Source organism: Gymnogyps californianus, chromosome 1 (genome assembly GCF_018139145.2).
Source record: "Gymnogyps californianus isolate 813 chromosome 1, ASM1813914v2, whole genome shotgun sequence".
In the NCBI taxonomy this organism is placed as follows: Eukaryota; Metazoa; Chordata; class Aves; order Accipitriformes; family Cathartidae; genus Gymnogyps; species Gymnogyps californianus.
Window position 1 is genome coordinate 134,661,120 of NC_059471.1, and position 19,924 is coordinate 134,681,043.

A 19,924-nucleotide genomic window follows, 5' to 3' on the forward strand; every position below is an offset into this window, starting at 1 on the left:
GCTTCAGGGTTCTTCTTCTGTAGAACTTCTTTTTTATGTATTATTTACTTCTTACTGAAATTTCACTCCTGCCCTGCAGCCTCCAGCCAGACCAGCCCAGGGCTTCACACACAGCTCTGCCAGTGCCCCCATTCCTCCCTGGAAGAAGGGAAGAACCTTAGCATGTTATTATCTTTTTGTTGTCTATCTGTTCCCATTTAACTTCAGAGGCAGCCAACTTGATGACCGTTCAGAGATGCAGAGCCATGGGGAATGTTTCTGAAATCAGACAGAACTTGGATTGTTTTTTGTCCCGCTAGTTTAGGCTTGAACTCAAAACCCTGTTGATTTCGGAGAATCAAATATGCTCCCAGATCAGTGACATACAGTGCTTTAAACCTGCAGATTATCTGCAATGTCAGTGCTAGGTTAAAGGCTAGTGTGTTCCTGTTACATCGGACTGTGCACTAAGAGGGTGGATGCTAAGCACACATATGGGGAATGTGCCAAAGTAAATCCAGGGAATTGCTTCAGCTGGGAGCAAAGAGTGGGTAGATGGCAAATTCACTCTATATTGTGTACCTTTGGTTATGCTCTGCAAAAACACAGCTGGGGCCAGGGCAGGATGAGGACATCCACCTTCAAATGAAGTTGTAACTAGAAGGCAAATACGTCCAAGCCCTGTTCACTTCACTGCTGCCACTCAGGAAAAGGAAATACAAGCTTGCAGTGCCTGAGAAGAGACAGGAGGAGATGGGTGGTGGTGTCAGTGTAGAACTACCTTATGGCTGGAGGAAGCTGGCAAACGACCGGACATCTGGCCTGGGGGGATGTAAAGTAGACATTTGCTAAAATATGTGGGGACTTAAAATGTCTTGCTTTATTTGGAAAGGCCTTACAGTGGAGCTACAAGGGGAGTTGGCAGTGGGTGGCAGGAGCGGCCCTGGAAAAGTTTCTGTACCCAGGAGCATTGGACATGGCTGGGATGGATGGGTGGAGAGAGGTAGTGATGCAGGGAATGGAGGTGAATTGAGAGGTTTTTACTCCAAGCTCTGATTAAATACTGGGTGAGGGGAAGATCACTGATGATGCACAGAGAGAGTACTGAGGATGCTTTTTACAAGCTGGGGACAGTAGCTGTTGTGCAGCTTTGACTGTCATTGGATGCCACAGCCAGGATCCAGACCAGCCACAGCTGAGATGAGTTTTTCTCCTAAGTCTCCTTCAGCCTGCGTTAGAAGTCACCCACCCCACATCTCCCCCTCAGTGCTCTGGCACCCGATGGCCTAGAATACCATCTGAATGTAAATGTGGTTGGAGAACTGTGCTGTGTGGCCTTTACTCTGCTGTTGGTGGAAGCAAGTAAATATTAGCTAATGTCATTAGCCTGGAAGAGATACTATCTCCATATATCAACTCCCCCAGTCTTTGGACTTAGGAGCATCTGAGGGGGGTATTTAGGATTGCTCCAGCCCACCAGTACAGGCAGTTCTCTCTTCCTGTGTGGATCTTTTCAGCTGTCTGTCCCAGCCCAAGCAATGGGAGCACCAGTGCTCCTCTTAGCCCTGACCCTATTCCCAGTCGCAGCTGCAGCAAGCCTGGAACCGTGAGATTATCTCCTTTTGATTTTGGGGAACTTGGTGGAAGGGACTATCATTGAAGGGTGGTGCTGAGGTGCTGCACTGTTTAGCATCACAGAGCTGAACAGTGGGGGCCTTGTTCTCAGGGAGGCTGAGCAGAAGCAGCTCCTACTGAGTCCTGTTGGAGTGCTGGGCATCGAGCACCACTGCAGGTGAAGCCCCTGGTGTTTGCTCGTGCAGGCACTGCATTGCGCACACCACAAAGCTACAGAAGCCACAAGTTTTGCTTCTGTTCATCCTGTGCTGGTGGGGGTGAAATTTGGTGTGAGGACTGAAGCCTTATGCCTCAGCCGCTGAGTCTTTGGCTTTGTTCCTCACACAGCCTTGCTCTGTGTACTTGCAATTGGAGTGTCGTACACTGGGCAGCTGTGTCCTGGCTGGTGGCAAGGTGGTGACAGATGGATATCAGGAGCTCTCTAGTTCCACACTGGGCATGTTGCTTCTTTCTGGTACGGAAAGGGAGCTGCACTATAGTTCCTTCACTGCAGGCCTCCAGACATTTCTGACCCCTGGTCTACCTCTTAATGAAAGCAGCAGAGGTGGATCCTGGCTTGTCCACCTCAGCCTCTGAATTGTTTTTGAACACCTCCTGCTCTCTTCTAGTCACTATGTGGTGGTGTTCCCTGCTGTCATTCACCATTCCCAAGAGGAGAAGCTCTGCATTCACCTCAGCTCCCTGACTGATGCTGTCCACCTGGCTGTCACCTTGCAGGTGACAACCCAGAATCACACACTGGTCGAACAGGATGTGGAGAAGCCAGGCACTTTTCAGTGCATCACCTTCCAGGTGAGTGTAGCTGTGGCTGCTGATTTGGCAGTGGATGCTCTCACCTTCACTTCAGACAGGAGCCCAGCACTTCTCTAGGTACGCTGTCCTTTGCCTTGCCATGGCTTGCAAGCAGGTTAAGTGTATTTCCCTACCAGTGCCAGGCAAAATACAGCGGTGTCATGGAGCCTAGCAAAGTAGGGAATCTTTCCTATGTAGATAAAAATGTGTTCTTTTGATCTGTATCAGCCAATTTCATTCTACTTAAAGCCTGTTGGAAAACACTGACTTTCACTTTACTCAATGTTTAGTCCCTAAAAATGCTTGAATATCACAGTGCAAGTCAATGCATTGGGAATACATTCTTTTCATCCTCACTTCCTCAGAAGCCTGCTCCTCCAGCTCCAGGAGGACCATTCTGCTCTAAAGCTGCATCTATATTGCAAGGTGTAGTTGTAGCCTGCATAGACATTGAACTTGCTTTAATTTAGCTGTGATGGGTGGTGATGGCGCTGAACCCAAAATGAACTGAATTTCACCTAGGCAGTCTGAATATTTCTTGGGTGGCTTGAGTTCCTGTCATTGCAACTTTGCTGCTCTAGTTAGCTTAACTAGACACACTGAGTCTGGGGCATGGCTACAGGACCTTCAGTTACATTTCTGGAGAGCCATGAAGATATGTCTGGTGCTGAGGCTCTACAAACTGCCTCTGTCTTCCTCAGCACCGTACAAAGCTGCTGTGCCTATGCCCTGACTGTCCTGCAGATTCAGCAGAACTCAAGGAGGGGCTGTGGACACTTCTGGTTCTTGCATCAACAAGACAATGGTTAACTAAGTGTTTGGTGCCAGCCCTTAGGAGAGAGAAAGTCCTGGCTCTGGAAAGCCAAGGAAGTCTGCCATTAGCAAAAAGAATCTTTCTCCTGGTGAGCTCAGTCTTTCTGATACTGAGATGTTCTGTTTTTGCCTGATCAGTATCTCATCTCCTGTTATTGTCTTGGTCAGCTCCAGATCTGACTTCCCTATGGTTTTTCTTGGTTTCATAAAAATCTCACATTTATGTGAAGTGGGAGAATGACATGTCGGTTGGTTCACTCTTGGGTTCATGAACAAGAGACAGGCAGTGACTGCTTCTTCTCCCTATAATGATGTCCTGGTTTTGGCTGGGATAGAGTTAATTTTCTTCCTAGTAGCTGGTATAGTGCAGTGGTTTGGATTTAGTAGGAAAATAATGTTGTTGATAACACACTGATGTTTTTAATTATTGCTAAGTAGTGTTTATACTAAGTCAAGGATTTTTCAGCTTCTCATGCCCAGCCAGCAAGAAGGCTGGAGGGGCACAAGAAGTTGGGAGGGGACACAGCCAGGACAGCTGACCCAAACTGGCCAAAGAGATATTCCATACCATATGACATCATGCCCAGTATATAAACTGGGGGGAGTTGGCTGGGAGGGGTAGATCGCTGCTCGGGAACTGCCTGGGCATCAGTCGGCAAGTGGTGAGCAATTGCATTATGCATCACTTGTTTTGTACATTCTAATTAGTTTAGTATTATTATTATTGTCATTTTATTACTATTATTAGTATTATCATTATTATTATTTTCTTCCGTTCTGTCCTATTAAGCTGTCTTTATCTCAACCCACAAGTTTTACTTTTTTTTTATTCTGTCCCCCATCCCACTGGGTGGGGGGAGTGAGCGAGCGGCTGCGTGGTGCTTAGTTGCCAGCTGGGGTTACACCACAACAAATGACAAGCGGGTTAGAGACAGAGTCATACAGTGGAATATGGACTCTGAAGTTCAGGGATTTTTTAACAGTGAGATGATGTCTCACATCTGGGGTAAGATGCAAAGTCTCTGATGAATTTGTTTTCCATTTCCTTGTATCAATTACACTAGGTGCCAGAGTTCATTCCCAGGAAAAGAGATGATTCCACGTCACACGTAAGACACCTCTCTTGGCTACCTCTCCTCTTACAAACTAGAGAACTTCAGCCTCTCCTGCATCTGAGCCATGTTAATGTTGGAAATGCAGGGTGGGAAAGATAGTAAAGGGGAGACAGAAATGTGGAAAGAGGCAAACATGACAAGGAGAGAGGCAGAGAAAAGAGAATGAGGAAGCTGGGGAGCACAGAGAAGACTATGACTAGGGAAAGGAGAGAGTTAAATCAAAGGAGGGGAAGGGAGGAGAGGGAAGTTGGAGATTTTCGTAGGACAGGTGCCTCTGTTTCTCATTCAAGCCACTTGTAGTCTCAGGCAGTCTGGTTTTTTTAATCCAACAGCCAGAAGTGGTTTTTCTGCATGTCCTGATCCACAGTGGGGACAATGTTCTCTTTGAGGGTCGCAAGAACGTTCTGGTTAAGCCTCAGAAGAATGTAATTCTGGTAGAGACAGACAAGGGCTTATACAAACCTGGAGAAACAGGTAAGGCAAGAGGGTGGCATATGGAAATGGGGAGGGAAGGGTCAAGGTAGCAGCCACATCTGGGGGGAAGATTTCACCAAGTGCAGCAAGCTAAGCTTGTTGGAGATGGAAGAAAGCAGATCTCTATTCACCAAATGCCCAGCCTGCTGCTCCTGGGTATTTTGGTGAAGTATCTCTAGTGAGACCTAAAAGGAAAGCCAGGACTCTCCAGGACACTGGACAATCTCTTGGGTTTTTTTGAAGACTGCTCTTAATATTTGAGTAAAGCCTAGAGTGACAGTTCCAAGCTGTAGAAATAGAGAGTTACTCCACAGTCTTCACAATATGAACAGACTGCAGACAGACCAACCCCACTGTTTAACACATCATTGTAATCTCCCCGTGTAAAGGCAGTGAGTTTCTACAGCCCGCAGCTGCATATAAACCTCCCAGACAAAGTCCTCTGGCGTGGGAGATGCTGGGGATGACTGTTTGGGGAAAGACCTGAATACCTCTGAGGTAAACAGAGAGGCATGAATACTGGAGCACAGAAAAGGAGAAGCAGATTTGTGCAAGGACGTGTTGCAGCCAGAATGCTTTACTGTCCTTTTCTTTATATCTCCAGTGAAATTTCGAATTGTGAACTTCAACGAGGACCTTAAGGTCATTAAAAAAGAGGTGAGTATCACCTTGTGCTTTTCTAGAAGTAGGAGCCTCAGCATGAGACCCATTGAGAGGCTCATGAAAGAGACATCTCCCTTCATGCCTGTTAAACCGTAAGAACAAATGATCTTTGAAGGGAAACCACTCATCCACTGGTCCCTTGGAGAAAGACTGTGGTGTAAGCTAGCACAGAGGGAGGAGGAGACCTAGAGTGGGGTCTGGATGGGGCAGTACTTTCTGGTCAGGGGCCCACGTCAGGCAGTGTTGTTAATACTGGTTCACATGGATGCTGTTTTGCTCTGTACAAAACTGAGCTTGTGTTTCTTTTGTTTTTACAGTATTCCCAGATATGGCTGGAGGTAAATGGCAAAGAACTGACCAAAGGGAGATGTCTGTCTCTTCTACTGTGCCCTTTCATTCCTGGACAGAGTTGTGCCACAAATGTAACCTCATAAATTTATGGTTATGGTTCAGTTTCAGCTGAACCTCTTTTCTACCTGGTCAGCCTGGGTTCTTCATTCAGACCAGCACCTCTGTGATGCACATCATAGCTGAGCTAGAGGTAGGGCAGTAACGAACCTTTGCCCAACACCTTGTCTGCACAGAGCACAAAGCACAAGGCTAAGTGCTCAGTAGATGCAGCACAGCTGCTTCTCCTTCCCACAGGGTCATGGTGTTACCACTTCCCAGTAGCTTTACTGTTCTTGGCAGCCTTTGCAATTCAAAAGTTCAGTAAAAGGATACTGGAGGGAGGAGAAGGAATCTCACCTGGTGATCTGGCATCCTCTCTACTGGGGCAAGGGTAAACCCTCATAGTGCCTTCTTGTGCCTGATTATGGCTGGACCTGCCAGGTATCCAGGCGCCCAGTGTGACTTGGTGGCCCTGCATGTCCTTTCCCAAATAGGATCCTGAACATAACCGTATTGCTGAGTGGCTGAATGTAAAGTCAAGACATGGCATTGTGGATCTATCCTTCCCCCTGGCCTCTGAAGCACCCCTTGGGGAGTATACCATCTCAGTGCAACAAGACATGGCTCGAAAAACCTTCAATGTGGATGAATATGGTAAAACTTGGACAACAGAGGTGAGGGAAAACCAGTGTGGGTAGCTGGAGAAGAGAGCAGGGCGATGTGGCCATGTTCATCAGACCTTTTGTCCTGGGAGAACAGCAGACTGGGGACAGGGACAAATGGGTCTGTGCGCACATCTCATGCTGGGCTGGAGATTCTGCAGCTGCAAAGGAGAGGCTGTGGTCTGACATCTCGTTCTAGCTGTGGCTGGGCCCTGTGATGAGCACTTTCTGCTGCTCATTGTCACCCTCTTCTAAGCTAGGTTTTCTATCCACTCCAGTCAGCTGCTATAATAGGAAGCGGGATCATGTCTTAGTCCGATTTAGTTGCAGTGATGTAGGTAAGGACAAAACCCTGTGCCATTTAAAATGTTTATGCTTGACTGAGCTGGAGTAGAAAGCAGTCCCATGTGCAATTGTAGCAGCAAATAGAGGGTGGTGTGACTGAAGGGAGTAACCCCTATTGCAGCATGGTGATGAATAACTGGGGATATTACTGCCTTTCCCCTCCATCTGGACTGCAACTATAACAGAACTTACAGTCAGTGTCCATACTCAGTATTGCTTTTTTCCCTCCATCCTTATCTTCCTCTCTTCTATGCAGTGCTGAAAAAATTTGAAATAGAGATTGAGCACCCTCCATTTATCACTACAGCGGATAAGGAATTTCAGCTGAAGGTCTGTGGCAAGTAAGTACATGATACTGTTGTGATCTCTGGCCTTTGACTCCACAATCACCTCCAGATTGCCCATAGCCGAGAAGTGGCCTTCCAGTATGATGTTCTGTCGTGGTTTAACCCCAGTCAGCAACTAAGCACCACGCAGCCGTTTCCCCCTCCCCCTCCCAGTGGGGTGAGGAGGAGAAAAGGAAAGAAAAAAAGTAAAACTCGTGGGTTGAGATAAGAACAGTTTAATAACTAAAGTAAAATATAATACTAACAATAGTAATAATGAAATATAATAATAATAGTAATGAAAAGGAATATAACAAAAAAAAAGGAAGGGGGGGGGAAGACAAAAAACCAGTGATGCACAATGCAATTGCTCATCACCCGCTGACCAATGCCCAGTTAGTTCCCGAGCCGCGATCCGCGCCTCCTGGCCAACTCCCCCCTGTCTATATACTGGGCATGACGTTCCATGGTATGGAATACCCCTTTGGCTAGTTCAGGTCAGCTGCCCCGGCTATGCTCCCTCCCAGCTTCTTGCACACCTGCCTGCTGGCAGAGCATGGAAAACTGAAGAGTCCTTGGCTTAAGCGCTACCTAGCAACAACTGAAACCTCAAAGTGTTATCAACATCATTCTCACACTAAATCCAAAACACAGCACTCTACCAGCTACTAAAAAGAAAGTTAACTCTGTCCCAGCCGAAACCAGGACATTACCTTGTGGTTGGGGGAGACAGATCACTCTCTGGAACAGGCTCCTTCTCACACCTGGTCATTTACTGTGAGGCTGAAGGACATTAAGGATGCTAGGTATAGTTGGCGGGGGGGGATGCAAACTGATCTTAAGGGATGAGTTGAAGTTCCTGAGCAAACAAGGTACAAAGCTCTCCCAGGCTCCACTTCCCCCTGATAAGGATGGGGGGTGGCCTGGATCAATATTTCTGCTGAAGTGTCCAGTGTTCAGGTGAATGTTTCTCCCTTTTGACATAGGTATACCTATGGGAAGCCCGTTCAGGGGAAAATAAATATTACTTTTATCACATCATCCCAGTTCTTGGAAGTCAAGCGATCAAGTTCTACTGAGATGAGGAAGCAAAACAGCTGGGTAGGTGAACAAATAGGAGAGTGGAAAGTATAACCTGCTGGAAATGTATGTCTGTCCCCTTAACCTGCCTTGATGCACCTCTGATGTGCACCAACCTGTTTAGTCTGGTGTCTTCCCACTTGCTAGACCTGATGAGACCATTGATTGCTCTTCCTGTGACTCTATTGCTTGAACTACTGCTCTAGCTGCCCATATCTGACTCAGGTTTCAGGAGAGGGTGTAAGCTCTGTGTAAGTAATGATGCCTGGGACCTTTCCCAAGAGTCTGTATCATATTGTATGCAATCAGATCACTGGTCTATTCAGTCCTGTGACAGCTCCCACCAATAAACGGGCTATCAGAGCATTGGATGGTCTGTGGCTTAATGCCCTTTTTCTTGCTGTATCCATGCAGTTAATGGATCGTCTTAAGCTTGCTAGTGTCCTGTCTGAGGTATGTCCAGTGCTGGTTACGCTTTCTGCACATTTGTGTTCATTATACATTTGTGGTTATGCTCCACACTTGATTTTTCCCGTGGCTTTCAGATGCAGCTCTTTCAGCCTGAAAGCAGAAGAAAATATTTCTAAATGTCAGACCAGCCAGCAACAAGCCAGAATATAAAAATCCAGCTGGATCTCTGCATCTTTTAAAATTCACCCAGTAGCAAAATATCTCCAGCTGGAATGCTGTACAGTCTTAGCTGTGCAAAACACCAACTGCATGCCAGCTGCCTCTCACATGGCATGTAAGAGGCCCTGCAAGGTTCTGTGGAGAACTTAACAGGCACGACTAGAAACACTTTGTCCACCTCCCCTCTCTGGCAGACTGGCTGTACCCAGTCTCTGCCTTAATGCTTGGCAAAGCGCTTGCAATCTGTAAATGGCTGGATGCCCTTGTTTACCATGGCCACATCACAGAGATGGTCATGACTGGAAAGCCACACTGCCAGGCTTTATTCATCAGGGCCATATAGTTTCAGGGAGGAGGTTACCTTTAGCTTAGGTAAAGACACTCATGCTCTTTTAGCTGCAGGATCTGAGCTTAATCCAGTCTCCTGTGTTTGTTTGTGACATAATTAACTCTTACATGATTTGCCTGAAGCACTTTTTTCAGCCACTTTTTTGGTGACTGTTTAATCCAAGCATGTTGATTTTCTTCTCTGGCTAAGGTATCTACAATGGGTTTCTGCAGTTATAGGTTTTTAAGCTTCCATCTGCTCCACAAGTATTTGGAAATACTTCTTTAGGATTGCCCAGCATCTATGGAACAGTTTGTCTTCCTCCACAACATGCTCTTTCTCTCTGTTCATATCTCTTTTTCTGCAGACAAACAGGAGTGGCTGCGCTACTTTTACAGTGAAGACAGAGACTCTGGAATTAAAAGAAACTGACAGCTACATAATTGTGATAGGAAAAATGGTGGAAGACGGAACAGGTACTGGAGAACATGTGAAGTGTTCTCTTCCTCGCAGGCAACTTCTTTGGTTTTGGCCTTTCTGTGGCAGTTGAATTCCTTTTGAAAAAGTAACTTGAGGGTTCCCAAGTCTTCTGGCATGATGATGGTCTCCATTCTAGTACCTCTTCCATCTATTGTTACCAGATTTCCTAATCCTCTCCACCCTTCATCTCCACTAGCACATATATAACTTTTTAGTGATTGCCTGGACACCAAGGTGTTCCTCAGCCAGTTGCAAAGCCCTGGCTAGCCATGGAAAAGTCTGCAACAAGCCCTTGCAGTCCTTGCTAATTGTAGTGCACCATCCTGACAGGTAATCCCTACCCACAGTCTCTTGTCCTCTCTTTTCTTAAGCCTGAGGCAGGGCTGCTTATGCACACTCCTGCTGTGAGGAATGCCATTCTGCTCCCTTTTAGTCTGACACAATATTGACTATAAGGAGGTAGGTTTTCAGTATCAGTGTTAATGTGCACCTAGCTCTGGCAACTGGAGGTGTCCATTGTTCGAACTGTCACACTGTGGGTGGGGTCCTTCAGGCCACTTTTAGGCGTCCACAGTGTAGCTGTCTATAACTAGTTATCTAGTTTGTCTTTATCTTCAATAAAGAGAAATAAGTACTTATAGGGTACGATGCATCATGTCATGAAGCAGAGGACCCAGAAAGGTTGAGGGAATCATATCCTAGAAGAATGTATTTTCTCTCCTAAATTTAGAGGTTGTAGATGTTGTAGGTAGTGTTGCAGCATCTTCTTGTCTCCTGCTTCCCTAAGAGCACTGCTAGGGTTTAACAGATTTCTCATCTCTCCACCCAGGAGCAGAGACTATGGAAACGGCTGGAATTCCTATTGCAACAAGAATGAAGTCTATAGAGTTTATCAACCTCCATTCATTCTACAAACGTGGAATACCATATACAGGGAAGGTAAGACCCATGGATCCCTTCTCTGCTGAGAATACATCATAGATGTAATCTTCTGTAGGCAGAAAGCAACAATCTCCAGGAAAGGAAGTACTGGTACCCAGCAACTGTGAGTGAAGCCTCGTGTAGAAGCAATTTCTTCTCCCCAGCCTAACCTAGTATATTCCCTGGACAGGAATTTTGGGGCCAGCTGCAGTCTCTGGAGGCTTCCTCAGGAGTAGCTCCTGAAACTAGTCTGTGCAATAAAAGGCATATGGGATGGAGGTGGCATCAGCAGGGAAATAACATTCCGTTCGGACAAATGCTCATGGTAACTTAGCAGAAATCACTAAAGCCTTGTATATCAGTTCACTGGCAGTCATTTCTGACTCAAGTCCCCTGGGTGATGCTAGGACTGCTGTCCCATTGGGGCTAGAAACACTTCCACCTGGGCCAGTACTAACCCCAGCATGAAGGAGGGCAAGGAACAGCAAGAGTTAAGTTGCTGGAGACAGGACTGTTTCTGATCATCAAGGATCCTGCAGCGTTGTCCAAGAAAAAGCTCAGGATCTGAGGAAATCACCTTTTTTCTCCCAATATAGATGTCTCATTTGGCTGCACTACCGTTTATTTCTAGTCCTGAACAGCTGCACGTGGTTGTTTTTGTGTATTTATCGCACTTTTATTTGGATCCTTCCAACCTGTCTGAAAGCTAGAAGGGCTGAGGAAGCCCAGTGATAGAAACAGTTAATATTAAGCACTGGCAGTGCCTCAGACTGTGGCACAACATGGCATTAACTTCTTCCCCTTCTCTGCAGATGTTCTGCCACAGTGACAAGTCTCCCCTCAGAAATGAAACGGTCTACCTAACAGTTGACATCAATGATGAGGAGACACACCTGTCATTCCTCACAGATGAGAACGGGGAAGTCCACTTCTTACTGGATACCACCAGCTGGAACAGCACGCTGGTTTCTCTGAAGGTAAGCATCAGCCACAGAAAAAGGAGGATAAAGTGAAAGTAGACTGAGGAAAGGGATAGAAAGTGGAAGAAATCTGAGGTTTTGGAGCACAGCCCTGTGGCTCCTGATCTCATTTGACTATATCTGTAGAAGCATCTTTAATTACTCTCCAGGGCCATCTCCTCAGGGAAACTGGAGGCTGTGCTGGAACACTTCAGCCAAATGGTCACCTGTCATGGTTTAACCCCAGTCAACAACTAAGCACCACGCAGTCGCTCGCTCACTCCCCCCAACCCAGTGGGATGGGGAGAGAATTGAAAAAATGACAATAACAATAATAGAAGAATTAGACTATACAAAACAAGTGATGCACAATGCAATTGCTCACCACTTGCCGACTGATGCCCAGGCAGTTCCCGAGCAGCGATCTGCCCCTCCCAGCCAACTCCCCCCAGTTTATATACTGGGCATGATGTCATATGGTATGGAATATCCCTGTGGCCAGTTTGGGTCAGCTGTCCTGGCTGTGTCCCCTCCCAGCTTCTTGTGCCCCTCCAGCCTTCTTGCTGGCTGGGCATGAGAAGCTGAAAAATCCTTGACTTAGTATAAACACTACTTAGCAATAACTAAAAACATCAGTGTGTTATCAACAACATTATTTTCCTACTAAATCCAAACCACTGCACTATACCAGCTACTAGGAAGGAAATTAACTCTATCCCAGCTGAAACCAGGACATCACCAAAGGTGCTTTGCTGTCCTGAGCTGGAGCATGATCCTAATCTTTTGTATCCCCCTTCACCTTCCTTTGAAGGTTCCACTAAAAACATCTGTTAATCTGAATACTTCCTTGGAGGAAATTTCCCCTTTCTCCACTCTGGGACATGTTGGAGGTGGCTCAGCAGAACTGGCAGTTGACACTTGTCTCTGTTGAACTCCACTTCTAGTGGCTGCCCTTGCCCTGCAGCAGCACATAGCTCGTCCAGGCTCAGCTTGGCAGGTAGCTGCTTTTGACCTCCCTTTCAGTACTAGACCTTGAAGTACTTGGCTGCTTCTCCTCACAACTTCTGATCCTACACGTGGAGCTCATTGTTACCAGCCTGGCAGTACACCCATCTTCCCACTACCTGCAGTCCTGCAGCTGATGTGGGATTCATGCCCGAGTAGTACAATCTCCTATTGCCATCTGTTTCTCAGAGACTGGAACTATTGTTCCAGATGTTTCTCCCCCAAGACCCCAGTCTATCCAAGGTGAGGTTCCCTAATTTTAATTGGGCAGGATTTGGTGATCAGAGGTTCTGTAATCTAGGAGGTAGATTTCTGTCCTCAGGGAGCCTGGGGACAGGCACTAGTTTTTCCTATGCCCACGGCTATTGTCCACAGAGCCCTAAATTATCTGCAGAGAAGTAGAGCTTCACCATACAAAAGCTCTTTCAGTGCCTCTTGTGCTTCAGGACATCTGACCAGAAACACAAACTGAAAACAGGGGTGCTGTGCTAGGGTTAAAGCCTGGTGTAGGGTGTGTCCCATGGAAAGATAAAGGAGGAAAAATGAGATTGTGGGCAAATCTACTAGACTTAGATTTTTGCTAAAACTTCATAAGAGAAAGTCTCATAAGAGACTTTAAAATGACATTTAAACAAAAGAATATTTTAAGCATACAGATGTGTGCTTTGCCATCAGCTCAGGTAATAACTTAGTGTTTTCAGCAGGTGTACAAGCTCCCTTGTATCACTTGATACTCATTGCCAACTCATGTTTTTGTGCTCTGAAGGGTACCTACAACCTTGAAAATGACAATGAGCAAAGTTCTTCTGAAAGTCACACAGGAGTCGAGGATAGCTTCCACTGGCTGAAGCCTTTCTACTCTGAGAGCAACAGCTTCCTTGAGATCAAGGCCAGGAATGATGTAATGCCCTGTGATCAAGAGCAGGAAGTGCAAGTGGATTATATCCTTGACCGGAATAAACTCAGCTCTGAAACAGACCACATTGATTTCTGCTACTTGGTGAGCACAGAAGACAGCTGAATCTCAGGGCAAGATTATGCTTACTGGCATTTTACCCTTTTCACACAGCACATAGATACTCATGGGAAAGGGTAAGCTACTCCCAGGCCAGTATAAGTCAGTTTGTGAGTTCTGTTCTGCCCAAACCTCCTCCTGTTTTCCAGTTCTTGGATCTGCTTCTAGCCCCCAGCTGCTTTGCTTTGTTAGGAGTGCCTGGACCTAAGCTTGGGTGATAGATGCCTGCCATTCACCCTGCTTTCTGTTATGTTCACATGGGTGACAGTGGAGGCCTAGCCTGGTTTCTGCCCAGCAGGTATGCCCCAGACTTTCATTTGTGTCTGGCGCAATCTGTCTGTGAACTAAGAGGCAATCTCTGGGGCAGCTGACATCCCCTGGCCTGATTATTTACAGGAAAGGGCTTGAAATTGCACAGGGCCTTGATGCACTCCAGAGGTATGTAATCATGTTTTGATGAAGTCCACTTTCAAGAAAGTGAGTCCGAAGCAAGCAAGAGTGTGACTACAGCCTAGCTGAGAGGTTATGAGTATCTCGGTTACTGAACTGCGCTCATTTGTACGGTCAAAAAGTACTGTATCCTAGTAATGTGAAGATCAGAGTTCACTGGGGCTTAAGAGCAGCTGCTCTTAGCTTCAGACGTACCTCTGGCTTTGCGAGTGGCCACGTCTTCTCATTGCCTAACCAACACCTCTCAACTCTCTTCCCAGCTATGCTGTCACCATCTCTGCTACAGAGCTCTTTAGGTCATGTCCTGCCAGAGGAGCTTCTGTGACAACATCTGTCAGACGTCCTTCTCTCTTCTCTTGTTCTTTTCCCACTCTCCTCATGCTGTCAGAATTCAGGCCCTTGAATGGCTCCTCTCTTTGCTCTTCAGGTGATAGCAAAAGGCAAGATCCTTTTCAGTGGAGAGAAGCAGGTGCCAATTATCCAGCATGAGAGTGAGTAGAAACGCATGAAGTGCCTCATAACACACCCCAGAAAACTGTGACTGCTCTCTAGTGACAATCTCTGCAGGTGTTATTCTTATCCACAGGTGGGAGCTATTGAACTGAGTTCTTAGTGGTGGTCCACCTCATTAGACCAACACAATCTCCTCTCATATCAGTTCAGTGTTCTTTTAGGCAACTGTCCTTCTCCTGCCCTAATTGATCTAATATCCAACCTTATGACTTTGCTGCTAGATTTTACCTTTGGAGAAGATTTAAAATTTGTGTAGCTTGCCTGTTTATCTAAGGTGCAGTAGGGAAGAGGAATATTTTTGCCAAACTTGAGCCAAAGAAGTGGCCAATATCCTGGGTTTATTGTTAATCTGTGACAGTGTCTGTGTGGGATGTTCTTATCTGCAGGTAGACATTGTTAATTTCCCTCTTTTCATTCTTATTGTGTGTCCTAACCCAATGAGCTGATTCAGTTGAATGCTTTCCCTCTCTTCCTTGCTGCTATCTTGTGCAGATCTGCAGGGCTCCTTCTCATTGACTCTGACTATTGGCAATGACTTCCTGCCTGACATCAAGCTTCTACTGTATGCAGTCTTCTTGGATGGAGAGGTGGTGGCTGATGTGGAAGAGTTTCAAGTAGAAAAGTGCTTTAGACACAAGGTGAGCAGAAACACAAGGAGTGCGATAGCATCATTGATGTGCTCTGGCCTACTGTGGTTCCTGGTCCTGTTTTATCCTCAGCCAAGTGGTGTAAGCTGGATACATGCCAAACCAGGTGGCCAGTTTTTTTGGCTGGGAAACAAAACACCAACTGGCAAGCCTTTCCCAAGGAGTAAACCAGGCCACCTTGAACTCTGTTTTCTCCCCGCATTCCCCATGACTGACTTGGGAACACACTGTCCCCCATGTTCTCCCTAACACAGAAGATAAGCTTGCCTGCTTAGCTCCCTGTGGTAGCTCTGGATCAGAGGGTGGTGGATGTGTGGTGGTAGGGGAATTCTGGCTGGGCTGTATGCACTGTAGCCCCTGTAACCTTCCCAATGGGTTTCCAGGACGGCCTGTCTAAGCATCTCAGCCCCTTTCTCTACCTTATTCTCTGTCTTTCCCTCTGCTGCCCAGACATCTAAGAGTCACAGGGTCCCACTCTCCAATGCTAAGATCCCTGACCCTGTCTTCTTTTGCAGGTGGCACTGGACTTCTCACACAAGGAGGAAGTCCCTGGATCAAAAGTCAGTCTGGACCTCAAGGCTGCTCCAGGGTCCTTGTGCTCTGTCCAAGCTGTTGACAAGAGTGTGCTCCTGAAGGAGAACAATACCCTGACAGCAAACACAGTGAGTGCAGCCTGCCGTACTAAGGCCCTAGTGTCTGCCTGCCTTCTGTCTCCATGCATTGGCGGGAGGAAGCCCATAGTCCATCCCAGGACACAGCTGCAGTGTTAGGTGGCTGCCCTGGCATTCCCCCTCCTCAGCCTCTTCTGAGCAGTTATGTGGTGATCCTGTTCCTCGTGCATCAGCCCTGCACTGTGGGCTTCTGCCTGGACAGTGGTGGATGCTGCGCGGCACCACAGGGGTAGGCAGGAAGAGCAGCTTCAAAGAGATGTTGGTGCTTTCTGCTTGGAGGGAGAGTGCTTAGCAGCTTTCCTCACATCCACCTGTCTCTCTGCTCTTCCATCTTCCAGCAGGCAGTGAGGCTAAACCTTTGAAATGGAATTTTGCCCAGTAGGGTTCTCCTATCTCTCTGCCCCAAACATCACTGAATTATAACCATATAACCATGAGCACCTGAGCAGTTCTTTAGAAAACAGTAGCTAGGGGACAGCACCCAGCACACACAGTGGCTGGTGAAAAGTGGTTAGGATTTTGTCGGCACCCAGGTGCATTCTGAGAATCTAGAAGGGTTGAAGGAACTTAACTCAAAGCAGCTGTGTGTTTCAGAGGAATGAATTTAAGACTTAGAACAAAAATACTGCAAGAATTGAAAATCCTAACGTAATTCCACAATGTATACCAGAGACAATACACATGTATATGCCTCATGCAAAGTTGTAAGTTAAGTTATAGCAGGCCAGACTGTTACAAAGAAGCCTCACCAAATCCGGGGGGATTTGCTGCACCTGTAGGTAGGACCTACAGTGTGATCTGGTGTTTCATTTTACAGGAATGCTGTTCTAGCACAGAGCACTTGCATCGTCTACTAACAGGTATATAAAGCAGTAATGATTACATATGTAAGTCAGATGTGCCAATGCCTTGTGCTCAAACTGAATCATGCGTTTTTATCCCAATCTTGCATCCTAGAGTTAAAAGGCTTGAACTATCAGAGGTGAAAATCTGCAGACTAAATGCTACTTGCCTACATCCTCTCCTTGGGCCTCATGTCCTTTAGTATAAGCTGGGCCAATGCCAACTTCCTCAACTGCAAAGCTTTACAAAGTATAATAGAAGGCTACAATCCAAATATTTGACCCATACACATGCTTGTTGGCCAGTTCCTTATGAAGACCTCTGTTTTTCCATTGCAGCTGTGTGAGAAGGTCTTTGATGACAGCTTTACAATTGGAGGACGAGGATTCCCTTATCACTTGGAAGACTTTGAGGCATACCCTTGTCTGCCCCAGCAGCCCAGTCTCCATAAAAAGACTTGGATGGGAGCACCATGGTACCAAAGTGACGCTGATGTCTTTAATCTGTTTAAGGTGAGTGTCTACACTTCCACTAAACTTTTCCTGAGCCAGCAGTTGCCAGTATGCCATCCTGAATGCCTACAAGAATTTACTCTTAGCAAACTTCAGCTGCCCTGACTTTCATTGCTACATGTCATCTGTGCCTTGATCTTCAGTGTAGCCACACTCATTTGAGGACTATGGGGAAAGATGAAACTTATGAGTAAGCATAGTGCAAACCACTATGATTAGAGAAAGACAGTGTAAAAATGAACAAACTTAGTTTAGGCTACCATATCTACAAAAGAGGAGTGGCAAGAATATCCCAGTAAGACCTGAGCACCTCACCATATTTTGACCGATCGCTGCCTGGCTATTATTTTATTTGCAAACTTCCTTACTCTGTGTTTCATTGAGTGTCTTCTTACTTCTCCTCAAAGCAGTTTTAATAAAAAGAAGACCTTCACGATTTGGCTTTATAGCTAACTGTCAAGACAAATGACAAAATAAGCTAATCCGCTAACAAGCACAATAGCCAGAAAAAGATGAACAACATGTCTGTTAATTGACACCCAAGAAATGCTGCTTCTGACAGAAAGGTGTTTAAAGAAATATATGCAAGTAAAAGCACCTTAAAATAGGAGAAGAGGGTAACAATACACTGAAAACAACCCCACATGGAGTCTGAGTTGCATGGGCTTCTCAGGCTGACAGAACTCTACCTTACAAATACAGACTGATTCCCCCCCAAAGGCATGGTACTGTGCTGTCTTCTAGATGCTTACTCCTAGACTATGCCGGATGCTAGTTAAAGGAGATCCCACTATATCTCATTTATTAGTGATCCTGTAACAGATGACTATCCTGTAGCATATGACTAAGTCCACAGGCATGTACAGCCTCCCCAGAAGGGGTGAGGGCCCATACTCTCCATGAAGCGTTTTGGCACTTCAAGAAAGTAGAAGATTTCTCAGTGACTTGCAGACCATTACATCAAAGCAAGGATTGCTCACAGGATCAAATGCGTTCTTTCAGTGTGATGATGTCTTCTTCTCAGTCCATGCACATCAGGGTGCATTCAATCCAATATTTCCACCTTGTGAAGCACAGGCCCTGAGAGTCTGAGTCTCATTCAGACAAAAGCAGAATCCATACTAAGTTGTGACCGAGTTCCCCATCAGTTTTCTAAGCCAGGACTGGTACTAACTTGTGTAAGAGCGGTTGAGCACGAACAACCAGTCAGATCTTTCCATTCTAAAATTGTGCAGAGATTTAAAGCTTAGAATTTTTTTCTCTTAAGTTTTTTCACGGGATATATGGCATTTGACTCTGGCTCATTGTTAGGGTCAGGCATATGAAGGACAGATCTTGTTGAAATTTACTTTTATGAGAAGTAATAATTGGCACCAGTATTCCTCAGAAGCTGGTTGCCATTCCTCATGCACTGCCCAGAGTCTGAGCCTGTAAGTCTATGTGTATGTATATAAACAAGCAGCATTTTAAGTGTTTCAGCTACCACCAGCCCCCTTATGATACCTGCTATCATGAGATATTTTCAGCATTCCTTGTTCCCTTTTATTTATCATTGATTTACTCTCTTCACTGTTTTCTCAGAAATTGCGCATGAAAATATTAACCAATACTAGAATCAAGAAACCAGTTTCCTGTATGCGACCAGACTTTGAGAAAAAGATGTATGCTGAAAAAGACAATGTTGTTGGTAAGGAACAGACATGTCCATCTCCTTGACTGAAGGGGCTCTCCTCTCCCAGTTCTGGCCAGCCTGCAGCTGAGATGGCTGACTTCCATCCTGCTGTGTTTCTTGTTTGTGTATGAGAGGAACAAAGCTTGTGTCCAGTTCAGTGGACCTGATTTATAAATCACAGATAAAAGCTCAAATCTCTGTGCTTTATTGGCTGTCCCTGTGTTCTGCGCTTTTCACAGAAAATGTAGTATGCTCTCCACCAGCACTTTCACAGATTATTTAAAAGAGTGCAACTCCATTTGAGCATGCTGTCTCCCCCTGGATCCAGACCAAACTTGCTGGATCTGTCAGACTGAGCCTCAGGCTAAACTCCATCCAGCTCTGTCTCCCTAAAGCTGTGTTCCCCAAAGATACACACACTGTGTCAGATTCTCACTGAAACGCCAACCCTGTCCACTCTTGTTCTGTGTCACAATGCATTTACGGTTTGTGTTAGATTGCCTGTGAATGAAGAACTAATTTCACCTGTAGCTACATATACGCTGTTTTCTGAGGTATCACTTGCTTTCTGGCAGACAGTCATGTCGGCCATGGTGGTTCTGCACTTCTCTCTGATGACAAGAAGAAGCCAAAACCACGGACACTTTTCCCAGAGACCTGGATTTGGGATTTGGTCTCCATCGGGTTGGTAACAGCCTCTACCTTCCTTCCAAAGAGAGACCCCTGGAGACTTCTGACTGCTTCTGAGCAAGTTCTCCTCTCTCTCTTCCTGCTGTAGGGACAATGGGCAAGTGTCTCTCCAAGTTGCTGTACCTGACACCATCACAGAATGGAATGCCAACACCTTCTGTGTTGCTGATACTGGCTTTGGGTTCTCGCCTCTGACCACTCTTAGGGTCTTCCAGCCTTTCTTTGTGGATCTGTCACTGCCATACTCTGTGATCCAAGGAGAGACTTTCAGCCTAAAAGCCACTGTCTTCAACTACCTTAAGGACTGTATCCAG

General features: G+C 46.1%; 1 protein-coding gene across 1 annotated transcript in view; it reads left to right on the top strand.

Annotated features, from left to right (window-relative positions):
* Nucleotides 1–1,517: 1,517 nt before the first annotated feature.
* Nucleotides 1,518–19,924, top strand: part of LOC127016171 (alpha-2-macroglobulin-like protein 1) — a 33,092-nt gene continuing 14,685 nt past the window's right edge. Inside the window, exons 1-20 of the mRNA XM_050896552.1 lie at nt 1,518–1,585; nt 2,223–2,406; nt 4,284–4,328; nt 4,667–4,808; nt 5,413–5,465; nt 5,789–5,809; nt 6,356–6,515; nt 7,125–7,209; nt 8,181–8,295; nt 9,600–9,708; nt 10,542–10,651; nt 11,446–11,610; nt 13,364–13,597; nt 14,490–14,553; nt 15,068–15,213; nt 15,738–15,884; nt 17,075–17,248; nt 18,830–18,935; nt 19,496–19,604; nt 19,699–19,924. Of these exons, the coding sequence (XP_050752509.1) occupies nt 1,518–1,585; nt 2,223–2,406; nt 4,284–4,328; nt 4,667–4,808; nt 5,413–5,465; nt 5,789–5,809; nt 6,356–6,515; nt 7,125–7,209; nt 8,181–8,295; nt 9,600–9,708; nt 10,542–10,651; nt 11,446–11,610; nt 13,364–13,597; nt 14,490–14,553; nt 15,068–15,213; nt 15,738–15,884; nt 17,075–17,248; nt 18,830–18,935; nt 19,496–19,604; nt 19,699–19,924 (2,463 nt within the window). The remainder of the gene's footprint in view (nt 1,586–2,222; nt 2,407–4,283; nt 4,329–4,666; nt 4,809–5,412; nt 5,466–5,788; nt 5,810–6,355; nt 6,516–7,124; nt 7,210–8,180; nt 8,296–9,599; nt 9,709–10,541; nt 10,652–11,445; nt 11,611–13,363; nt 13,598–14,489; nt 14,554–15,067; nt 15,214–15,737; nt 15,885–17,074; nt 17,249–18,829; nt 18,936–19,495; nt 19,605–19,698) is intronic.